The 17029-nt window shown below is 42.2% G+C and overlaps 1 protein-coding gene across 1 annotated transcript in view; it reads left to right on the plus strand.

Annotated features, from left to right (window-relative positions):
- The window catches only part of CD58 (CD58 molecule), a 30618-nt gene that overhangs the window by 789 nt on the left and 12800 nt on the right, over nt 1–17029 (plus strand). The window contains exons 2-7 of the mRNA XM_080391593.1: nt 7154–7453; nt 8095–8225; nt 8312–8325; nt 8852–8982; nt 11644–11739; nt 14372–14428. Of these exons, the coding sequence (XP_080247719.1) occupies nt 7154–7453; nt 8095–8225; nt 8312–8325; nt 8852–8982; nt 11644–11739; nt 14372–14428 (729 nt within the window). The remainder of the gene's footprint in view (nt 1–7153; nt 7454–8094; nt 8226–8311; nt 8326–8851; nt 8983–11643; nt 11740–14371; nt 14429–17029) is intronic.

Here is a 17029-nt window from a genome sequence, read left to right on the forward strand (position 1 = left end):
CATCTGAAAAGGCTCATGCTTTGGCGTCTGAGTCACTTCCTCAAGGGAAAAAAAACGCACAAAAAGCCAAAGGGCTCACGGGTTGCGCCCTCCCTGCGAGGAGACGAGGTTGTTGGGTGCCACGGCAGCGGGAGGATCGCAGTGCCCCCCGCAGGAGCGCTCAGCCAAACTTGCAGTGACTTCGGCAGTCAGAGCTTCGCCGGGGTGCGGAGGGGGTGGGGGAGCTAAGCTGGGGGAGCGAACTGGGGCACCTGGGAGCGTTCTGCATCTGTACTGAGGCTCATCTGACAGCCGGGGAGCTCTTCCAGTGCTCTGAGCATCAGCTCATTTTTAAGCAGTATTACTGCCTTCTAGTTCTTGCATGTTTTGCTGGGTTCCTTAATGCTTCATTTCCCTATTCAACTTCTTTTATAAGAACTGAGTTAAGGGGAGAAGACCTGGTTCATGTAAGAGCACAATTTACCCTATATAATGGCTGACAAAGGTATTTGTTAGCAACTCTCGTGTTTTCTTTCAGACTTCCTCCAAAAGTGACCAACACAGAAACCAAACTTACCTGAATGTGGCTTTTTGTTTCTTTCCCTTTAGACAGTTTGACAGTTCTGGGCTAGTTCTTGTTTTAGAATTTTCTCCTTTTCTTTCTCTACACACAGAAATACATGCTTCTTTCTGTGTTTTTGTTGACCATAAAAATACCAGGATTGGTCTTTTTTTTTTTTCCTATGTCTTTCACTCCATGAGAGACGTCATGGGAACTATATCACAAGGCATTGGGATGAATGGGAGGAACTAACAAATTCAGTTTGCTTGTAGAATGTTGTTATTTGGTAGGCTGTTGATGGAAATGTTAAACACATTTTAAAATCATATAATGGAAAAAACAGTCATCAGCTGTACGAAACTGACACCTGATTGCATTGTCCTGTTTCCTTACTCTTGAATTTTTCAAAATAAACAGAGGAAGTTCTGATTTTCTCACAAAGGAGACAAAACCCCAACCAAATAAAACCCCTCTGCCCCTTGCTTAAAAACTCTTGATAATAAAAACTCTTGATAAATCTTTGCCTCCGGACCTGTGGCTGTTACATTATATTAATTAATTATAATGTAATTATAAATTTATAATTACATTTATATAATCATAAATATATATTTATAATTATATATTTAGAAATATAAATTTATAATAAATAATAAAATTAATTATTAAATTAAATAAAATAATAAATTTAATATAATATATAAAATATTATATTAAAACCAAAAAGAAACAAGTAATTTTTTTGCCCTTGATGTTTAACACTGTAGAGTGAATACAGAGTGAAAAATGTTGCTGACAGCTACTTGGCTTAATGTGATTAATGTTCTTAGTCCTATGAAAGCCAGGATTATCTCTGGATTGCATTCACAGCCTTCTTTGATCCTGAGAGTTGACAGTGTGTTTTTTTAAAAAAAAAAATTGTATGTGGATTTGTCTTTTTTTTTCTTTTCTTTTTTTTTTTTTTTTAAAATCTTACTTCTGTCAGTTTACAGCCTCATGAGACCATGTTGGCCACGTTCAAGGTGGTGTGGCTGTAGGCTGTCTGGGTGATGCACGGTTCGTAAGGCAGAGGTTGTAGTTTGGAATACATGTAAGTTGGTGTTGCCAGAGGACAAGAACAGTTCCCCTGTATGCCATCTTTTTGTGCTATTCTTTATAAAGAGAACTGCAAAGATGATCTGGCTGAAAATTAACTCAGTTGAAGGAAGAAAGTAATTGAGACGTTTTCTCAGTACCGTTGATCATATAGCTACATAAAGACTGTGCTAGTACAGCATAGGAAGTGGTATCCGGATGCTGGGAGTAAGTGGGCAGAGGATTTGAACTGTGGTTGTATTTTTTTCCCTAGCAGTTCAGGATAGGCTTAAATGCAAATTGGTTCTGTCCCTAGGCAAAGGCCAGAGACTGAAAATTACCAGTATCCTACAGGCCACAGTGATCCTCCCTAATCGTTCACCATTGCCAAGAGGGAGGATTCCCAGCCCCCTCCCTCCCCCTCCTTGCCTCATGCTGCCATGTGTTGGCCTGGGCATTCACTGCGTTTGGCTCATTGCATTAGTTGTCAGAAGGTGAATGACAAGGGCTCAGTCCGGGGAGGATGGCAACAGAGCAGGACCCTGAGACTGCAGAAAGGACAAAAAGCAAGTGTATGCATGTGTGTGTGATGTCTGCACCCACCCACTCCCTATGAGTGGGCTCTACCGTGGGTCTAAGTGCTTTCTTACTGGAGTTTGGGGAAAGCAGGTCGTGTTTGTGGGCTCCGGGGGAATTAGCAGGGCTATGGGTGAATATTCTGATAGTCCTGGACTGAACATTTATTTCAGGGTTCTGTGGAACTGGTGGTTCTGAGGGTTAGGAGGGAATGTAATACTCTGCTGCTTAGAGATCAAATCTGGAAAAAAAAATAATCCTAAAAAAAGGGTAGTTGAGAAGTTACAAAAAACAGAAGAAAAATCCAGTATTTAGAAAGATCAAATCTTGAGGCAGACTGTTGCTTGCTGTAAGCTAATCAGCAAGTGCTTTTCCACCCAGCTTTAGCAGGTGGAACATTAACATCTTAATGTTAATATGTGAGCCTAACTGCTGCTGGTATAGACCTAATATGTACATATATGCATTTCAAATGGGTACTTGAGACCAAAAAAGATGATAATGATAGCATTAAAAATAAAAAGGGGATTAGTTTACAGAAGTTTTCCAGAATAACTAAGCCTTACATCAGCTCCAAGAAAAGTAGTGAAGAAAATCATATCAGGCAGACAAATATATTAATGAAGCATTTATTGCTGATAAATGGAATATTAAATTCCACTCACTTAGTCTGAATAGAATGTGGATACCTTTAGCCTGCTAAAATGCTTGAAGAGCCAGAATTATTCAGGTGAATATTAAAACATCAAGTATAGCACACTAGGTTGTATGGGTGACCTGCTACTCTGTGCCTTGTCTTGTGTAGGCTGCAATTCAGGCTCTGCATTCAGAGACACGATTTGGTTAGCATGGAGTTCCAGGTTACGTGCATTAGCTGAGTGGTTGTCAAACATGACAAAATCTGAAATGTTTTCATGTACTGCAAACCAGGCTAAGATTCATGGCTTGCTGTTTGCTGCAGGCCAAATCTGCGCACCCGTGCTGCTGTCGTGGTTCAGCTGATGTGTGGTAGGCAGAACACTTGACCATGGCTCTGAATCCTGGGTAGGATGGGAAGGCTGCGTAGGGAAAGGTATCTTCCTGCTGGAGAAGTGGGAACAGAAAATGATGTAGACAGCATGAGGTGGGTAGGTTTGGAAGGATAGAACACAAAGACATGGCATAAGAAGGAATTTGGAGTGTGTTGAAGGAGATAAAGGAGCAGGTAGTCTGATGGTTTCTGTAGAGGCTACTGGAAGCCTTAGCACAACACTGCTTTGTTGTGTGAACTTTATCTTGGAATAATAGGCTGCAATAAGGAGAGAGGGAGAAAGCAGAGAAACATAATTCTTATTTCTAGCTTTCTGAAAAGAGCGTATGAAAAAATGCTTGGCTGTTACCTCTTCCTCTTTGCTCACAGCAGAGAAGTTAGCTGCAGTGGAATAGGAAATCTGTCTCTGCGTAAAATGAAGTAGAAAGCAGGGGGAATGGTTCCTTGGAAATTTATTAGAAAAAATATGATGACGCATGCTTTCTTTAGAAGCTCAAAAATATGTGATGGAGACCTTACGCAACATTTCTGTATTACGTATAATGTCCTTGAAAAAAGGAAGCTGACAGCATTGAATGGGAGGTTTCTTCACACTTCACCACAGCAGGGAAGCAGAGAAGTGTCCAGTCCCTAGTTTTAGACAGATGGAGATAATGGTCTCCTTCTGTCTGAGGAGAAAGGCCTGAGTGTCCTTGGGCAGGAGCTCTTCATTTCTTTGCTGTCAAGCTTTTGTTTCTCCAGCCAGCAAGAACAGAGTGCTGAAGGAGGCAGTGCTCCCCCATCCCAAGCAGAAGCTGTGGAGGGAAAACTTGTTTTCTTTTCAGCTCTGCTTTCCTTCATTCTTATTTCTTGACTTAAAGAAGAAACAATCTTTCCCTCATAACTCCAGCCTGGCCCTTATGACTGAGCAAAGACATGGAGAGGTTACATGCTTCAGCACCCAGGCTTAGGAAGTTGTTGGTGGTTGGCTAAGCAGTGATGGCTGGCTTTCCTCCTGTTCTCAGTCCCCAGCAAATGGCTGCTTTCCTCTTACCTTGCTCTTGTCAACAACTGCAGTGGCTTGGCTCACGCTTGTGTTGAGATTTAACCCCAGCTGGTAACTATGTACCATGCAGCTGCGCGCTCACTCCCCCCTCACCCAGAAGGATGGGGAGAAGAATTGGAAAGGAACATAAAACTTGAGGGCTGAGATAAGAACAAGTTAATAACTAAAGCAAAAGCTGCACACGCAAGCAAAGCAAAACAAGGAATTAATTCACTACTATCCGTCAGCAGGTGGATGTTCAGCCATCTCTAGGAAAGCAGGGCTCCATCATGCATAATGATTACTTGGGAAGACAAATGCCGTAACACCAAATGCCCCCCTCATCCTTCTTCCCCCAGCTTATATATATTCAGCGTGATGTCATATGGTATGGATTACCTCTTTGGCTAGTGCAGGTCAGCTGTCATGCCTGTGTCCCCTCCCCATTTCTTGTGCCTGTCCAGCCTTCTCGCTGGCAAGGCCTGAGAAACTGAAAAGTCCTTGACTTAGTACAAACACTACTGGGCCACAACCAGAAACATCAGTGTCCTATCAACATTGTTCTCACACCAAATCCGAAAGGAAGCACTGCACCAGCTACTAAGAAGAAAATTAACTCTGTCCTAGCTGAAACCAGGACAGTTTGCTGATGTTAAGCCACCACAGCTTGGTTGTGTCTGTAAGCCAAAGTTACTGAGAGGTAGAATTTCACAGTGGGTAAAACAGGGAGTTTTTCTCCATGCTGGGACTACTATAGGTCCCTAGGCTAGAGATGACTTCTTGAGGAAAGTGTGTTCCTAGAAATGGTCTTTATGAAACAGAAGTCTCTAACAAGAGTCCAGTCCTCATCAGATCATGAGTGTTTCATCGCGCCCAGCATCCTGCCTCCTTGTGGTCTCCAAATACAAATGTTGGAGCTCCTCTGTTCTGTCCTGGGTTTTGTTCTTTTCTGGAAATTGTTATTTGAGATGGGTGGAAAGAGATACTCATACTGGGGCAGCAGGAGCAAGTGAGATGTATAAACCTGTCTGAACAGGATAGAAGACAAAGAAAGGCAGGTGGGTTGTGTTGAAAAGATGTGGCAGTGATGGCCAAGCCCTCTTTGCCCTATTTACTTTCCCAATTCCTGTGTCCGGAAAAGGCCACTGTGTAAGTGCAGATGGAAAGTAGATACTGTAATGGAGTAAGAGTGCTTTCATGGGTAAATTGCAAACAAACTGAATAGTCCATAAGTAGTAAGGCATGGAGAAGACTTGCATGTGCAGTTTTCGATCCAAACAGTCAGAAGTGTGTTTCCCATTGCTTGCCTTCATTCTCCTGTTTGAGAAAGTCTTTGTTTCTGTGATGTGGCACCAGGCAGAAGAACAGGACACTCGGTATGCTGGCAAGCATTGTTCTTTGATGATGGGGAACCTAATCTTAATGACTGGCCTGGCTGACCTCCTGGCTGCTTTCATATGGAATAGAGATAGGATGTGGAGCAAGATGGGCTGTAGTTTGTTTTCTGAACTCATACATTGAAGGGAAGCGACTTGTTTTGGTGTGATAAAGCTGTAGTATCTGCACTGATTTATGAACAGTAGTAAGTTTTCATACCATGATGACATAAGAAGCAAGGGAAGCACAGAATGATATAGGAATTGGTGGGTTCTTGACTTAATGCCATTTAAGAATAAAATAAAAGAAAAAGGTCCAAAAGAAACCTAAAACAGTAGCTGTCACTTGGGAGCAGTTGACTTGAGGAGTAGGCTTCTGAAATATTTCTCTTCTTCTCTTTCACCATGCAGTTACTGTTCAAAGGGAAATTTTTGATGGTGCATATTGGAAATCTTGCCTTAATGTGAGACCTCATTTATATCATAATTACGCCTTTCTTTTAACTTAGTAGTAAAAATTTACGAGCTACTGTGGAGCAGAATTGAGTCCTTAATGCAAGTGTAACTTGAACTTAGTATTGACATGATTTTGTTTGTGTCCATGTGCATGTCTGCCATGGGAGTAGTCTTATGATTAGAGCCATTGAGAAGTAGGAGGTGGTTGCTGAAGACTGAAGACTGAAGCAGGGACAGAGATGCTAATGGTTTACAGTATCTCTGTCCCACAGCAGAATTTTCTCTTGTCTGTTAGATCAGTAGATTTCTTTTTACACATGTAGAGACAATCTCTTATCCCTCTTCTATTCTGTTGTTTATTTACATTGAGTGCCTGGGCCTTTTTAGCAGAATACGATTGATTCAAAACTGATAGCAGTTAAGGCTTCTGGACACCTCCCATTTCTAGCAGAGCAGCAAGCAAGATCTCTGAGGTTAGGATGCTGTTTCACATACATTGGCTGTGAAATAAACTTGCTTAAGTGACGTTTCCAAGGCAAATCCCTAGTATCCCTATGATTTTAGGGCAGGTGCTTTGAATCAAGTAGCAGTTTTGTGTCAGAAGTGTGCTTTTCACTACTTTGTGAATATTCATGCTGGAAAAACTGCAGTTCATTTGCTGGGCAGGAGCTTCAGCCTGAGCATTCTGCAACAAGATGCTGTGATAGAGAGATTTTTGCTGGTGACAGCAATTCTTCATTTCAACTTTTTCACAAGGCCATGGGCAGGAGGCCTAATTCAAGCGAACAGAGGGAAAGTACTGAGGGTAGAGGACTTTAGGTTGGGGAAGAAGATTAGGACAATAATTCTACCTGGGACCAGAATGTGGAAACTGATCCCTATGTGGTGCCTGTCACATGATTGTGCTGGCAGGCTGGGTTTGGGTAATTCTTCAACTGACCCAAACTGACAAATATGCAACATTGTGATGTGCTTCTAACCTAAATTTGAATGTATCTAAAAGTGCATACAGCATTAGTCAAGCAATAGTTTATAAAATAATTGTTAAAATAACTTTTTTCTTTTTTCCCTTGTAGCACACATCTACTGTGAGGACGTGTTTGGCATCGTGGGAGAAAATTTTACTTTTCCAGTAAAAATAGACCAAAAAATAGTGGAAATTATTTGGACGAAAAACAAGGATAAAGTGGCTGAATGGGAAGGGCAAAACAAACCAACATATTTTACTTCTCTCCGTTACAGAGGTTTGCTTAATGAGGAGAATGGGTGCTTGACTATATTTAACTTGGAGAACAATGACACTGGCACATACATGTTAGACTACGTGGATTCCATGAAGAAAAGTTATGTTTTAACCTTCAGACTTGCTGTATTAGGTAAATACTGGAAGAACTGCATAAAGAATTTGTATCACTTTATTAACTTTAAGAAGGCTACAAAGGGGGTTGTTTGTCAGGGAAGCAAACAGAAATAGGGAGGGGCTGTTACTGGGCTTTATTGTTAAGTCACTTAGGCACGTTAAACACATCTTAAAAGGTGGTATCTGATTTGTGTGCCCATCATTATTCACCTTGGAATGATTTCTAGAATGCATGTAGATGGCACACTGTGTGCTTTCAGGTAGATAACCAAACTCTTTGAGCAAGTTGGCCAAGTTATCCCAGGCAGTATGTATCTACTAAAGATGCTTCTGCAGGCATATTATATGTGCTTGAATATCTGTAATACTATCCTGCGCAGATCTATGCAGCTTCATAGTAGTCTTTGGGAAATATATTTGACCAGTGTGTATTTTAGTCCCGTTGACAATGAACCATGAGGAGTCTCAAATGAGACACAGAAGAACCGCAAACAGATCCACTTTTAGAAAGTCATTTCTCTCATACACGTGTGTCCACACACATGCACACCTTACACTATGCACTCCTGCTGCTTTTGTTGCTCCTGCCCTTGTCCTGTGCTAAAGTTCAAGGCAGTTTATAACCAAAGTAATACAGAGTGTTTTCTCTCCTTTCAGCTCCACCTTCAGAACCTGAAATAAGGTGCAATATCAGCGGTGATAACCTTGTGTTAGTATGTATATCAGATTTCCAGAAGACTCTGCATTACACTTGGAATTTCAGTCGCTTTCCAGACACTCGTCATGACGTACGGAATTAGACTCTATAACTCGAAAGTTATAAAGTAGGTATGTTTATTGCGCGCAGATGCACGGGGGATCGCTCCTCCACAAGCGTGCATGCCGGAAGTGACAAACCATCCCACATTTATACAATGAAACAAATGAATATTCAATTAGCGCCTATACATATTTGTTACCTAAACCCCGCTTTGTATGTTAATTAGCTTGTATGTTAATTAGCTTATTAGTCCGTTTCCTGGAATGTGGTGGTCTTGCAGGTTTGTAGGTGATTCATGTTCTTGTGACCATCTGATCTTCTTCAGCAAGGAAAGGTGATTCATGTCCTTGTGACCATCCAATCTTCTTAGCACTCCCTCCCTCTAGATAGCATTGGAATGTCTCTCATCTCTCATTCTCTTTTAAATAGCCCCTTTTGTTAGAGAAAGAAGGGCAGGCGTCTCCCCGTCTCCCCTTTGTTAGAGGAAGAGGGGCAGGCGTCTCCTCAAAAACTGTAGTTGTCTCCTCAGAGCTGTGTGCCTATGTGACCAGACACCGCACCCATGACTAGTCACCATACCCACATTTCTGAGTAGACATATACAATCACAGTCGGTGTTAAGCATCCCCATTTCACACTATTTCTCCATATCAGTCACACCCAGGAAGTTGTGATATCTAAGAAGGACGTTGATGCCTCCGAGAGAGCTGCATGTTTCATTAGATTCTCTCAAACGGAAAAGAGCTCTGAAATCTCTTTGACTCAATGCTTTTCAGGTAGAGAAGGTAATGAATCGGTCAGGCTGTATATGCAAGTCTGAGAGGCTAGGTTGGGAAGCAGCATAGGCTTTGATTGTGAGATTTCTACTGACTTCTGAGGAAGTTGAGTTTAAAAAGTAAAAAGCATCAGAAGTGATTTGTCTACTAAAAGTGTGTTTAAGGTTGGTGAAAGGTATAGGATTGACAGTTTGATCCCCTGGAAAGACACTTTTTGCAGGGATCTCAACAGAATAAACCCTTCAGTTGTGACTTGAAATCATAGAATCATTTAGATTGGAAAAGATCTTTTAAGATAGAGTCCAATGATAAACCTAGCACTGCCATGTCTACCACTAAACCATGTTGTGAAGCGCCACATCTACACACCTTCTAAATACCTCTAGGGATTGCAACTCAACCACTTCCCTAGACAGGCTGTTCCAATGCTTGACCACCTAACTTGGTCACTTGGAGAAGAAATTTTTCCTGATAACCAGTCTAAACTTCCCCTGGTGCAACTTGAGGCATTTGTCTCTCATCCTATCGTTTGTTCCCTGGGAAAAGAGACTGACACCCACTGTGGATAACTGGCTAGCTGAAAAGGGTCACATAGACATAGTCCAGCTGGCTGGACAAAAATGCACATCGCTCTCATCTTATCTGAAGTAAAGCAAAAATATAACAGGAAGATTGCGGTGGGAAAAGAAAGTTGCAGGTGGGAACAGATAACTACAGAAGAGAAACTAGGGGCAGGCTTGGTATTTAGGCAACTAACCAATAATGAGCTTAACTTTTGTAATATGTATGAGCTAATTATAACAAGGCATAAAAGGTGACTGTAAGGTACAATAAATGAAGTCTGCTGATCACTCATATTGAGTGACTGTGTCTTCCCTCCGTTGCAACAACCCACCTCACTATTATTGCTCAAAAGGAGGTTGTAAAGAGAGAGACACACTTAGAAGATCTCTTTGAACCTTCTGACCTGATATAATTAATGCTAATGAACTGTTGTGCTGTTTGTACTGCTTTCCATGAACTGGAATGCAATTATTCAGTTTTTTCAAGTGAATCATCTAGCAGCCACTAGTTAAAATAATTTCTTACTTAGTCTGTGAATGAGTCAATGAGCTCACTACTTTTCCTCCTTCACAGACAGATATAAAGAGGAGAAAAGAGAGTGTTCCTGCTGTTGCTTATTGCTCTGGGACAGCCTCAGCTGAGCTTCAGCTCAGCCTGGGGCTTACCTTTTAAAATTTCCCATGTCTATGCAAAAGCCACTTTCATGGTTTACCAGTGTAGGATTCTTCCTCCTTCACTGGAATTATGTGCTGGAGACTTAGAAATGAGGCATTCGGTGGGTTGACCCTGACTGGCTGCCAGGTACCCTTCACGCTGCCCTATCACTTCCCCTCCTCAAAAGGATGGGGGGAGAAAATACAACAAAAGCCTCCTGTGTTAAGATAAGGACAGGGAGATCGCTCTGCAATTACAGTCACAGGCAAAACTGACTCGACTTGGGGAAAATTAATTTATTGTCAGTCAAAATCAGAGTAGGATAATGAGAAACAAGAATGAATCTAAACACCTCTCCTCCACCCCTCCTCTCTTCCCAGACTCGACTTCGTTCCTGATTTCTCTACCTCCTCGCCACAAGCAGTGCAGGGGGATGGGGAATGGGGGTTGTAGGCAGCTTGTTACATGCTGTGTCTGCTGCTCCTTCCTCCTCACGCTCTTCACCCGCTCCGGCAAGGGGTCCCACCCATGGGAGACAGTCCTCCATGAGCTTCTCCAACATGAGCCCTTCTCACAGGCTGCAGTTCTTCAAGAACTGCTCCAGTATGGGTCTCTTCCATGGGGTCACAAGTCCTGCCAGGAGCCTGCTGCAGCGCAGGCTTCCCACAGGGTCACAGCCTCCTTTGGGCATCCCCCTGCCCTGGTGTGGGGTCTTCCACAGGCTGCAGATGGATATCTGCTCCATCTTAGGCCTCCATAGGCTGCAGGGGGACAGCCTGCCTCGCTGTGGTCTTTACCATGGGCTGCAGGGGAATCTCCTGCTCCAGGAGCATGTCCTCCCCCTCCTTCTTCACTGACCTTGGTGTCTGCAGAGTTATTTCTTTCTCCTCTCACGCCTCTCTCTGGCTGCAGTTGTGCAGCAGTTTCCCCCCTTTCTTAAATATGTTATCACAGAATTGCTACCACCATCACTGATGGGCTCAGCTTTGGCCAGTGGCAGGTCCTTCTTGGAGCTGGCTGGCATTGGCTCTGTCTGACATGGTGGCAGCTTCTGGCATCTTCTCACAGAAGCTAACCCTGCAGCCTCCCCACCACCAAAACCTTGTCATGCAAACCTGATACAAGTTAACTGCTGAAATGTCATTTGGCTGAGATCTGGCTTGGTCTTTCATAGACCAAAAAACAGAACAGCTGTTGCCTTTCAAGCAGTGATGTGCCTTCACTAAACTAAGGTACTTGCCATGTAACTTTCTGGGAACTGTCTTAAGGTTTTGCTAATAACTGACTCTGGTACATTAATTTCTTGAGGTTTGTGTGGGGTTTTTTGTTTGTTTTGGTCTTTTAAAATTACAAATGGCTATAAAACGTACTCAAGGTTGTATTTCTACTGAAGTAGTGTGTCACACAGTTGCTTTTTAACTAACCAATCATTATTTATTTCATTTTTTTAAGGAATCGGCTATCACAACAGAAGCAGATATACTCTTATACCAGCTTTTGTTGTCTTCATGCTATCTGTAGTAATAGTAGGGTTCCTATACAGCAGAGGTATGTATAGCATTTCCTAATTAAGCTTAACATGCTTCAAGATTATGCTGATCTAAAGTTCTGTAGGATGTATGGAAGTTTCTGACCATGGAATCTGTTGTAAATACAGTAGTAGAAACAAGTACATCTTAGGCAAAGGCTAATAGTTTTGAAGGAAATAATATACTGAACTTTCTTGCATTCGGACACTGGGCTCTCTGTACTGGGAAACACTGTAGTTTATATTTTCATATTTCTCCTTCAGACTAGGTGTTTCATTTACTGTGTGTTTCTGCTTACAAATATCTGTGGCCTCTCCTATTTCTACCTGAGTGTGCTTTCACTGCCTTTTTTTGACAGCATCATAAAGCTGCCCTCAAGAGCAGATTTCTTGTTGGGACAGGCTTATACCAGGGGCTTTTAAATACTTTATGTGGAGTCTAAGCTGACAACCATGCTCAGCTGATACATAGGGACTTCTGTGCCTCCTGTCAGCCTGTATTGCCATCATCTTGGAGTTCTAGATTTGTTTCTTGATCCATCCCTACACTGAATTCAAGTATCTTTTTTTATAAATCTGACATCTTATTTGGAAATGGTAATGGTAGGCTATCACTGTGTATCTCTTGCTGCCACCTTTTTAGGTTAAGAGGTCAGATTGTATTCTGGCTTGAAAAAGAGGGGTGTACCATCTCTTCTCTTTGTGTTTGAGAGAGTCCCAAACAGGAATACATTGCTCTGCATGGAAAATTCCTGTTGGCTTCCAGATGGGGTCACCACTTGGGGGTGGCTGCAGGGTGAAGAGCATGGGATGCATCTCCTGTCTGGGAAGGACTAATTGATGAGCATATATAAATGTATATTGTGTGTGGACCTTATGCTTTCCTGATCATTCTCCATTTAGTTTCTGTTGGCGTAGAATCATAAAATAAACTAGGTGGGAAGAAATCCCTGGTGGTTTCATCCAACTTGCTACTCAAGGCAAGACCAGCTTGAAAGCTAGATCATGTTGCTCAGGACCTTGTCCAGTCAAACTGAATAATTCCAAGGATGGAAATTCCCCAGCCTCTTTCAGTGTGTGTTCAAGTGCTGAATCGCCCTCATGGGGAAGGATATTTTCCTCATTTCTGTTAGGGATTTCCCTTTTGCGACTTGCAGCCATTGCCTCCTGTCTTTTTGTTCTGTACTTCTGAGAGGAATTGTGGATAACTGGCTAGCTGAAAAAGGTCACATAGACACAGTCCAGCTGGCTGGACAAAAATGCACATAGCTCTCAGCTTATCTGAAGTAAATAAAAAATACACTAGCCTTGGCTGTTCTTGTTACACAATAACAGGAAGATTGGGGTGGGAAAAAATGTTGCAGGTGGGAACAGATAACTACAGAAGAGAAACTAGGGGCGGGCTTGGTATTTAGGCAACTAACCAATAATGAGCTTAACTTTTGTAATATGTATGAGCTAATTATAACAAGGCATAAAAGGTGACTGTAAGGCACAATAAAAGAAGTCTGCTGATCACTCATATTGAGTGACTGTGCCTTCCCTCCGTCGCGACAAGGAATTTCCTTTGATTTATATGTAAGTTAGTTATAGACTGTGATTAGCCATCCCCTTAACCTTCTTTTATTTAGTCTGAATAAACCAAATTCTCTCACTACCTCTTTGCACAGCTCCAGCCCCCTAAACATTTTGGTGGACACTTGCTGGACCAGCTTCAGAACTGGGAAGCCTAAACCTAGACAACGCTCCACGTTTTGTGTCACAAATACTGAACAGACAGGAAGAATTTTTCTGTTGATGGGCTGACTACATTTCTGCTAACACAGCCCAGTGTCTGGTAGGCTTCTATAGCAAGGGCATGTTTCTGACTAATGTTCAGCTTGTGGTCCACCAGGGCTTCCAGGTCCTTTTCTGAAGAGATATTTTCTAGCCAGATAGAGCTCAGCCTGTACTACTCTATGGGGTGATTTCAAGAGGTGCAGGATTTGACGTTTGCCATTGAACATCACATCTTTTCTGCCAGCACATTCCTCCAGGTTATTGAAGGCCCTCTGAGTGGCAACCATGCCTTTCAGCATATCCCCTGCTCTCCTCAGTTTGATGTCATCTGCAAACCTTCTGAGGGTACTTTCTGTGTCCTTGTCCATGTTGGTGATGTTGAACAACACTGCTTTGAATCAACACATGAAGAATGTCACTCACAACTGGCCATCAGTTAGACTTAAAATAATTCAGCTAGTAACCTTGAAACAGCAAAAGTTTGACCATGCTAGAAAATAAACTTGTTATACCTTGATAGGATAAGCACTCCATGTATATAATCAATCAAAAAATGTGATTTGCTGATTATTTAAGTAAAAGACTCAGAATCATAAATTGCTAAGCTCTGCTTTAGTTTTGTTTGGATGTGTTCTGACTTATTGTTGTTGCAGGAGGCCCGTTTTGTTGATCTCTCACTGATTGTCTTTGCCCCAAAACAGTATTTTGCTCTTTCTTCTTTCCCTAAGTCAAGTATTTAGCTGCACAACCTCAGTGAATTTTATTTGGTTTGGGGTGGAGCGGGGGAGTGGATGGAGGCTGTCAACTAGTTTCTGAAGGACCAAATTTTATTTCTGAGTAATTTCTCCAGGTGTCCTATTTGTTTTGGTGCAGGTAGACGTAAATGTCCAACAGGAAAAGTTGCTTGGAATAGTCCAGTCCATGGCTCAGGTAAGAGAGCTAGTGTCACAAATCTGTGTAGATCAGACTATTGCTTTAATTTGAACAAGGCTTGTAATTTTTTTCTTTGTGGCGGTACAGTCTCTTATGGGAGAAGGAAGTAGGTAAGTTTTCTTTCAGGCCTTAGTTGTTCTAAAGAGTATAGTTATTTTTTCCAGGTCATTAATATATACTGTCTAATAATAATAAATGTCATTATAGAACATCAGCTACCTTCCTCTGTGGACAGCCAAGAACAGCTGAACTCAGAGTTAAGAAACCTATATTGGGGTATAAATGTTTCTAAACATCTGCTGTTGGTTGGAGCAAGGAGTCAGATCTGCTCGTTTCCTTTTTTTGGAGGGTCTAAGCTTTTGAGTTGTTTTTTCAGTGTTTGTGCACGCAGCCTCAAAGTCTCGGTTGAGGTCCAATAGTGGATAATCCCAGGGACCTGCACTGAGCTAATGTGTTAGTGAGGCTGGCAGAATTCCTGACAGTGGATGGCCTGAGATCTCCCTGATCAGCAGCTCTCTTTGCCAGAAATGGAATTCACCTCCAATGGAGAATGGGATCTGGCCTCAGGGTGAAGGCTGGAAAAAGCACACTACAGGGCAATGTCTATTGGAGAACTTACTCTTTACCTGTTTGGTTAGGGCTGGTTTACGTGCTGAAATGAGGTTAATATTTCTTCTGTCTCTTTTAATCTTATCTGCCTGTCCCATTTATATAAACTTCTTTCAGAAATCTGGTTGATTATTTTTCTGAATTGAGTGTTCATATGAGGTGCTTAGGGCTGGGCTTGAATGTAATACATTGCTTATTCCCAGTGCTCCCCATGGAAATTTCTTTCTGGCCTGTCTTGGAAATTGGGCGGCTAACCTTTTTCTCTGTGCATTGAATTTGACTTGGAAAGCTAATGGTTCCAGTGGGTGGGGGCTGATGCTGTGCATGTGGCAGTAGATTTGATGATGATGGTCTAAAGTATTATCACTTCAGACTGGCAGGAGTTTGCTGTTAGTTTACTTTGGTCATATCTTGAAAATCCATCCAGGGACTGGTGAATGCAGGCATGTTGCTACTCTGGTGGGCAGAACTGTGGTCCTTGCTTCCCGTGCATGACTGGTGCATATTTATATCCTAGGGGTCAAGTTGCAGTTGTCTCCTTTGCTTTCTCTAACCCCTTTCAGTTGTTTCAGGAAAGTTCTGTTATCAGCACCATTTGATTCACTCTTACTGCATTTTGCAGCCTTGTCTTCTCCTTGTAACAGAAGGAGACAGTCAGTGGAGGAATTTCTCACCTCTGTCTGTTAGTTACCAGTCTGCTTCCCACCCATGATTTCTTTACATGATGCCCTTCTGCAGGCAACACAGATTCTCAGGGTGGTCTGCATTCCTGTCTTCCTGTCCAAATCCCCACTTGTGCTTCTGCTGTCCATTCTAACCCTGCGTTGTGATTTTTGGTTGGAGTGAGTTTTTTGGTTTTGAGTTTTTTACTACTTTAATTTGCAACACACTTGCTCAGGTCTCTGGCTTCTGGGTCTGTGTGTTGAGGTGTGGGAATTGCTCTACGGTGAGCAGCTAAGGAAGGGGACAACTTTAGTCTGTGCTTCTTTCACAAGGGTGAACGAGGACAACATATTCCAGCTTTAGCATGTATGCGTCTTGTTGCTAGGACCACTGTGGTCTGTTCTTACAAATCAAATTAAATTGGCCCCTAGGCAGTCAAGTAGAATAAGGGGAGCAGGGGAAGACTCTTAAAAAACACTTTGTTGTGGAGGTCACCAGACCAAATACTGTTTCAGTGGGGAATGCCCAAAGATTCCACCATCAGATACGTGCTCAGTGCCCTGCTGGAGTGTTATGGTGTTAAACCAATGGTGGCATCATGTGGGATACTCAGCCTGGTATTTTATATGAGCTGCTGGAGTTAGCATAAGGCTGGAGCAGGATGTTTCTTAAACTGTAAACTACTGTGTCACCTTTGCAGAGATTTTCTGTATGTTTAATTTCTAAGTTACTTTAATTTGTGAAGTTTCTGAATGTTTTTATGGGTTTGGAGGTTAAAAAACATGGTGAGGTCCTTGGTGATGGGCCTGGAAAAGATGCCACAGGTAGAGAAGCAGTACTGTGAAAGCAAGGGGTTTGGGGTTTTGGGGTTTGTTTGGGTTTTTTTTTCCTCCCTTTCTACCCCTCCCCGGTCCCAGCATATCAAAGTCTTAGGAGCTTTTTAGCAGGATTTTGGATAAAGAACTTAATTTTTCTTTTGATATTTTCATACTTCTGTTAAAGCTGTGGTTCTAGCCCACGATTCGGAGATCACTGAAGTCTAGAGACTGTGGATGGACTTGAAGGTGGAAAAAGGAGATGGATGGGAAGGAAGGAGAAAAAAAAAGCCATTCTAAAAAAACCTTCTTTAGTACTGCACTTAAAATATAGAATAGCCCATGTTTCTGTTAGACACTCTTTAAGGTCTGCAGAGAGGAAGGGTTTAATGTCACAGAGTTAGTGCAACACATAGATGAAGGTAAAAAAGGAGATGTGGACTATCTTCTCAGCTGTCTCTTTTTTATGGAAAAACTGTGCAGCTCTATCACCTTAAGTAAACCCACGTCA

The sequence above is a fragment of the Falco punctatus genome (assembly GCF_963210335.1).
Source record: "Falco punctatus genome assembly, chromosome: 6".
NCBI lineage: Eukaryota > Metazoa > Chordata > Aves > Falconiformes > Falconidae > Falco > Falco punctatus.